Source organism: Cynoglossus semilaevis, chromosome 4 (genome assembly GCF_000523025.1).
Source record: "Cynoglossus semilaevis isolate Cse_v1.0 chromosome 4, Cse_v1.0, whole genome shotgun sequence".
Lineage (NCBI taxonomy): Eukaryota > Metazoa > Chordata > Actinopteri > Pleuronectiformes > Cynoglossidae > Cynoglossus > Cynoglossus semilaevis.
The window spans coordinates 15,769,271-15,776,995 of NC_024310.1; the positions used below are offsets into that span (position 1 = coordinate 15,769,271).

Genomic DNA, 7,725 nt, shown 5'->3' on the forward strand with positions numbered 1-7,725 from the left:
ACTTATACATGACATATTACACCAAGAGAAATTAAAATTGCACACAATCATTCTCCCTCTTCGCTCCCCCCTCGTCCCCGTGTGTGTGTGTGCATGCATGCGCGTGTGTGTGTAAATGTATGCATACTTTTCCACATTCCGGAGTGTGAAGAAAAGCCTCATCAATCAGAGCAGAACTGCCGACAAACTAATCAATAACTCTTTAACCGGGGCCCTGAGGACAGCAGCAGACAGTGTGGTGGAGGTTCATGGCGTCAGTGTGTAGTTACTGTGCAGGAATATTAGTCTGTGTCATTGGCATAACAGTTCAAATGAATAAAAATCAATCTATTTGTCAAACGAGATGAGCTCTTAAATCGTCCATCTCTACAGAACAGTGCAGTTCAAGTCACATCAACCTCAGCCAGTCACTGGAGGGTAACCCCCACCCCCACCTCCTCACACCCAACACACACTTCACAGAGTGAGAAGACCATCAAAGAGTGCCTTTGTTTTTTTGTTTTAATACTTCCATTTTAAAATGAGTTAGCTGAGCTGTGATCTATATTGTGGTATCATAAGGTCGTCTGTGTCACTGACCTTTGACCAGGTCACTGTTGTCAGTGGGATCTATTTCAGCAAATGAAGATATGATTTTGACTTTGCTAACCTGCTCATTACAATTGATGCTGCCCCCTAGTGTCTAGAGTAGGAAGCTCAGTTTACCTTACTGCTATAGATTAAAAAGTAATCCTATACCTGTGTGTACTGTAGATACTGATCATTCATTTGTATTGGAGACACAGTAGAACATATATAATATTACAGATATTTCAACTGCAGTGATATTTGTACTGATTGCATTTTTACTGTTGTTCCTGAGTCAACAATGACACGTCTGGTCCCTTGGTTGATTGGTTGATTCCCTCAATTCACTTGATTCAGTCATGAAGATGAAACACTCTGGGAACCACTCGGGTTCCATGTGCGGTCTTTCTCGTCTCATTAGCCGACGTGTTTTGAGGTGAGGCAACCTGTCGATTCTGCGAGAATGTGGCGGCGAGGCCGTTCCCCTAATCTGGGGCGAAGGATTGGGTTTCAGCCAGACTGGCTCTTTAATGACCCCTTTCTCTGGCCCAGCCTCAGCCCACTGCCGACAACTGAGCCTGTGACAGGGAGCAGCCCAGCTTTCACATTCCTGTCACTGAAACTGCCTCCAATCTGTCGGACATCTGCAGCCGTCACACCTTGTCATTAGAGATAGACCACTCGCTCTGTCCCGCCATGGACAAAACTTGCTGCAAAATTTCCCTTGGTTCTGACTTTCTCTCAGGGGAACCCGGGAAAGGCCGGGACCCTGTGCTGGGAACCCTCAGAGGGCAGAAACCCCTTCATCGTTGGCCCTCAGGGGTGGGTCTAGTTGGAGGAGGTGTGTCCCCAGGGATCTGGAGGAGTCCTTACTGTAAGAAAAGACTGGAGAGCTGGAGGAGTGTAATCCAACTGGTTTAACTGGTAAGTGAGCTAAAGACGGGAGGACCTGGAGTCCATACTGGGTTATTGTCCAGGGTGAAGTTTTTAACCATAACAAACATCCTTCATAGATAGGGGACTGTGAAACAGCCTCTGAAACACTGACTTGTGAGGAGGTACCACATGTGAGATGATGCTGCAGGTTCCACAGAGAGGTGTAGAACAAGCCACCGGGTCACCTGAGTGAGGGTGCGTGATGTTGAAACAGGCCGAGTGGCCTGTCAATCAAACTGCTGACTCGCACATTTGAAGAGTTTTATCAGTTTTAAAAAAGAGACTTGACTGTTTTTTCCCATTGGTGAAAATGTTTATATGAAACAAGCAAACAAGTATAAAAACACAGAAACATGTTGGCCACACATTTGAAGCTGCTGCACAATGACATGAATGTCAATGAACACATTGACACTGGCCATGTGACCAAAAGGTCATGTGACTAAAACGACACGGTATTCTATTGTGTTTCTCTGTAACATGATAGACTGATTTGACCTTTTCTGGGTTTTGGCAGTTTTTTTATTCACACACACACTTTCTCACACACAGTGGTGGTACGACCAGGTGATTCTGTTCCTCTTACTGATTGGGTTGACTTTTCAGAGTCAAACCAATCGAATTAAAGTGTATTTTTCTTTTATTTTAAATGACTTTTTTTGTCATGACTGTCCAGCTACGACTTGAATCATGTCAGAAAAACTTACACTTCTATTATTGTTATTTCTTTTAATCTAGTCTAATCCAATAGAGGAACCACTGTGTAACCTAATAATGTGTCCCACATCGTCCCAGTAGGTCAATGAACCTTGAACCCTGGTCACCACCTACTCAATTCTGTGATGACATGTAACACATGAAGGTTAATACAAACAGATAAAAAAGATAGAAAAATAAATAACATGTACAAAAACATTGAAAGCTTCTCTGTTGACGTAATCTTGACAATCGTTCATGTGTCTTAGACACACGTGTGTCAACTGATTCACTGGGTTCACAGTTTGACTGTCCACTCAGAAACAAGTCACATGGTTTAGTGAAGGTTAACATTTTAATTTTTCCATTTTTTTTAAATCAGCAGGTGTGAGTCCTGCAGCAGTACCAGTACAAATACTAGTACCAGTACCAGTGGTCTACAGGTTTTGCTTGGGGAGCCAAGTAAAGTTCCATCGTCCTTCCTTGTCCTTGGAGACAAAGGCCTGGCCCTGGGGAAAGCTGTGGGTCTTGACACTGTTGGACGGACTGAGGGACATCCTGAAGGCCAAGTCTGTCTGACTGCGAGGACTCTGCGGTGTGGCAGTTGGCTGTAATCCTACTGATGGACTCAGGGGGCAGCAGACTTGGGCGGGTCTCCATTGTTTTTTGGGGATCGGACTGGAAGATGAAACTGGAGAGAAGGTGAGTCTTCTTCCTGCTGGAGGGCTGAATGCTGTCTGGTTGTATTCCAGCGGAGACCAATCTACTGAGCAGTGAGATGGTTGGTCTTCTTGAATGTTTCCTTCACTGAAGGCAGTGATGGGGCAGACCGCAGGGGTGTTTGCTGGGGGCTGTGGGGCAGGTAATGGGTTGAAGCTCCTGATCACAGCTTCAGGAGCTTCGTAGAGGTCAGTCGGGGTCATGGCAGTGAAGCTGAAGTTCTGGCCTGAAGAGTAGGTCAGAGCAGACCCCAGGTCATGGCATGAGGCAGGACTGTAGTGATAGTCAGTTTGCAGTGTGGAGCTTTGGCAGTGGCTGGACGGGGTTGAAGTGGCAGATGATTGGCTGAAAGACTGATCGGTGGAAGGACAAGAGAAAGAGCTGACTGCAGAATCATAAACTAAACTTCTGAGACTGCTCCCCGCTGGAGACGTGCACTCATCCAAGGAGTCAATGGTGTCTCGGTCCTTCAGTCCCAGAGTTCGTAAAACCCAAAGATCAAGATTTGACTCTGAGGACCGAGACACTTCTGCAGAATCGGAGCAGAACTGGGCAGTGAGGTTCCTGCAGACTCTCTTACTGACTGGCTTTGAAACCATGAGACAATGAGCAGAGGTCTGTGGCGTTCTTTCATCGTCATGTGTCAGGTGTCTCTTCATCTTCATCTTCATCCTGCTCTGAATGGAGAGCTTCTGTTTAGGAGGGGGCGAAGAAACAAAGACACCACCAATGTGAGAAATCCTTTTTAAACTGCAGGTGAACTCTGTTGATAGGGAACTCACTTTAGCCTTTTCCTCCAGGTCCCTGACATATGAGGAGCCGAGGAACTCCCTCAGCTTGGTGTTCTCCTCCTGCAGTCGAGCCAGCTCCTCCTCTCTCTGCAGCAGAGTGTCGTGAAGCTGTAAAAACACAGACGTGTCAGAGTTATTCACTGAAGAAGGTGCAGAAGAACAGGACTCTGGTCACAATATCTGCTCTGCTTATTTTCTACAGTGAATGTTTTCATTCACCCACTCTAAACCTGAGGTTTTCTTAAAGTGGTTTCATAATACTTAAACAAAATCAAAATAAATGTTTCAATTTCTGCTTGTCTAGATTAAAAAAATCTATCTTAAAATTAAGATTCAAATTTTTGTTGATTCACAGAAACACAAAGAGATTTGTACCTGTCTGTTTCTCTGTACGTGAGGAGAGAACTGTTCCGTCCATGTGTGACCAGCAGGAGGCGGTCCATTGAGGAGACACTGAGCCTCTGATACACGAACAAATAGGAGATTTAATAAGTAAAAGTACTACTACTACTACTACTAGTACTACTATTAGCAACAACAACAACAATCATCATCATCATCATCATCATCATCATCAATGTTTTCACTCATAATATTAGTACATATACAGCCCACTGTGTTACAACATATTTTAAAGGATTTACATTATTTCAAACATTTATTTTTATTTGTTTCAACATACAACATACAAATACTAAATGGACAGGACTAAATGCTCCAATATCACAACAACAGTCCAGCTGCAGACACTGTGTCATTATGTTCTGTTAACTGTAGCAGGTTCTGCGGTCACCCGACTCACCCCACGTAGTCGGCAGAACAGTCCTCTCTCCGAGGTCACTCAGGACGGAGGGGTCAGAGGCCCACATTGAGGCCAGGGTTTCCTAGGCAACGTCAACAGCGTCAGGTGCAAGTCTTGGAGCAGGAGGTGATGACGTGAAAAAGATTATCACCAGGAAGGTGATGGTAGAGGAGGAAGAGGAGGAGGAGGAGGGAGAGGAGGAGGATTCCTGCAGAGAATTGGTGAGTGAATGGGGAGAAAGGAGTGTGTGTGTGTGTGTGTGTGTGTGTTTACCTCTGGCAGTGCCAGCTGTTGATATGGTGATGACCAAGACATCACTCATTTCAAATGCAAACAAACAAAAAACTCTTTTTTATTTTATTTTTTTTTTATTTTGAGACAGTGAAAAGTCTACTATTATATTCTTGGATGGACTCCCTGTGTGTTTGATGCTTGATGTGTGACATCTAGATGACCATGGTCATCCAATGTAGAAACCACATTTGGTTACGAGTGGCTCTTAACCCAAATGAGTGGCCCACATGGACCGGGTAGACGCACTGAGTGTCACTGCTGTTAGCACAATGTTCACCTGAAGAAGAGTCCCACAAACCATCCCTTAATTAATATTTTAATTAGCAATAAAACGTTTAAATAAATGATTTTTCTGGTTCCTCTTCTGTTTCATAATCACTTCATAAACTAACCGGAGAAAAAAAATAATTTAAACAGAAATTTTAAACAGCTCGACGCACGGAATCAGTGGTCTGTGTGAGGTGTAACAGGTGTAAACTCACTGCAGTCAAATCCTCAGGAAATCCACGTCTGTGCGCGGCACGTGATGCGTCAGGTTGTGCGTAAAGCGCGCCGCGGAGTCTCCACGAGCCAAGAGCCACGAGCCGTGAAATGATTAAAAAGATTAAGTTTAAACGGAAAAACAAGGACAACTGGAACTGAAACCAGAAATAAATCCTGGGAGAAGATGTGAGAGCTTAGAGGACCCAGGTGGAGACTGGGGAGAAGAAAAAACTCCAGCTCATACACGCGTAAGTGTGTGTGTGTATGCGGTGACAGATTAAGCTGCCCAATCAACTGCTGGCTCGTTTCTGTGACGTAGACTGTCCAGTCAATTAAGCGTTTATGTAAAAGGTTGACGATAAGAGAAGCTGAAACAAATAAGTATTTTTATTATTACTATTATTAATTATTATTATTATTACTAATATAATTATTAATATAATTGTCGTTGTTGTTAGTGCAAAGCAGGGGGGTCTAAACACCAGGCCGCGGACCAGTACTGGGACATGGTTCCCATGGTACCAGGTCCACAAAAACAATTGAAATTTTTATTTATGATTACTTTTTTAAATTTCGTTTGTCTACATGGTATTTTATTTTGAAAAACTGTCACTTCTGACTTCTGACTGCTCCTCCTCTCCTCTATCTTGTCACTTTGTGAATGACTTTTTAATTGTTGCTGAAGTTTAACGAACCTGCTGTCAAATCACAGATTAACCCTCTGTGTGTGTGTGTGTGTGTGTGTTTCAGCAGGTTGTTCCAGCCTCTCTTTGATGTCTCCTCTTTTCAGGTGCCATGCTGAGCTCTCATTTGTCGCCTGCCGATCACAACCCCATCAACCAATTAAACGGAGGCTGGACCTGCAGCCGCAGTGACCTGCAGGCAGCAGGTCGGAGGTGGGTGGATTACTGTCACCCTCTGTGGCCTCAGCTTCAACAGCATCTGCTGTCACTCAGAGTCTGGACTGATCCTGATCCACAGGTGTCTTGTCAGAGACAGGAGCAGGCATTACAGTCATACAGTCATGATTACCTAGTTTGACACAACATATCTGTACACTTATACATGAGGCCCAGTCAGAAAGTCCTCAGACAGAGGTCCATCACTCCTGCAGGTGTCTGATGTTAATGACTCCAACCAGTTCAGACTGGTCTCTGTGTCTCCAACAGATCTGACCAGTTTTCAAATGAGAGAAAAACAAACACATTTTTATACAATTATTTTATAATGTTTTTTTAACATTTGTCTAATACATTTCTGACTTACCCTCTTATTTCCAAACGTACTGTCCCTGTCACATCTTTTTATACCTAATAATTTCAAGCTAAGCCTCCTTCATCTGTGATGAAGTCAGATTTTCCCACACTTTTTTTCTGGGGACCCGTATTTTAAGAATCACAAACCTTTGTGACCCAAGTCAATAGACATTATTCATAAACTCCTGAGAAATATGATGTGAGACAACCCAAAAAAAAACAAAACTCTTGCGACCCACCTGAGGGTCCCAACCCAGTCTTTGGGAAACAATGGTTTAAGTTATATTCGATATAAATGTATATTAATTTGTTTTTATTTCTTTCCCTTCTGAGATATTTTAATTAAACTTTATCCTCTTGTATCTGGAAATAACAAAATTAAAAATCAAATAAACATATTTTAGAAAAGTTTATTGAGATGTTTTTTTATTCATGATATAAATTTACAGCCTGTGTGTGTGTGTGTGTGTGTGTGATAGATAATTACCCCTGAGTGGGGCAGTAAGGAGCAGTAATGGTGTACAGGTGGACTACCTGGTGGTCCAGCACACACCCTCTAACTCAGCCCCTGCCTCAGTGGGGCAGATGTTAACACCCCTCTTTTTCTCTCTCCTGCTGTGATCCTAATGACAGGGGGACGGACGGGAGGATTTGTTGGACAACAGCGGCTGCAGCCTCGACTGACGGCAGCCTGCTCTCTCCTGGACGTCTGCTCATACACACACAGACATTAACCAATCATGAAGGAGTTCTGTCCATGATTCAGCTACATGTCAATAGATAAATAAAGCATCTGAAATGAATGAAGGTCTGCTGAAGGTCACTCTGACAGACGTTTATTACAGTTTATTTATGTCTCTTCAAGCATCAACACATATACCTAGGATTCTTTGTGTGTACGTGTGTCTGTCCTTGTGTGTGTTTGTGTGTGTGTGTGTGTTAACTTGTCTGGTTAATCCTGAGTGTTTGTCTCCCATGGAGATAAACTAAAGACAACAGACTGGAACGACTGACTCCTGCACAGGAGGTCTGTACACACACACACAGAGGCACACGTGTGCACGCACACACTCACACATACAAATTAACACATTAACAGCCCCCCACATGGACACACACGACATCAGGACATGTAATACCATCCTGTGTCTGTCACACACACACAGTGTCTGGACATTGA

At 43.6% G+C, this 7,725-nt stretch overlaps 1 protein-coding gene across 2 annotated transcripts; it reads right to left on the reverse strand.

Moving 5' to 3' along the window:
• Nucleotides 1-1,307: 1,307 nt before the first annotated feature.
• gmnc (geminin coiled-coil domain containing) lies at nucleotides 1,308-5,571 on the reverse strand. Of its 2 annotated transcripts, none has more exons than XM_025055375.1 (4): nucleotides 5,289-5,571; nucleotides 4,513-4,720; nucleotides 4,086-4,171; nucleotides 1,308-3,818 (listed from the first exon to the last, which is right to left on the reverse strand). In XM_025055375.1, the coding sequence occupies exons 2-4, from the start codon at nucleotides 4,577-4,579 to the stop codon at nucleotides 2,637-2,639; spliced, it is 1,335 nt and encodes a 444-aa protein (XP_024911143.1). In that variant the 5' UTR covers nucleotides 4,580-4,720; nucleotides 5,289-5,571; the 3' UTR covers nucleotides 1,308-2,636. The 2 variants fall into 2 exon arrangements, with proteins under 2 accessions (XP_024911143.1, XP_016887393.1); XM_017031904.2 differs by having other exon boundaries at nucleotides 1,308-3,611; nucleotides 3,702-3,818; nucleotides 4,513-5,571.
• Nucleotides 5,572-7,725: the final 2,154 nt, after the last annotated feature.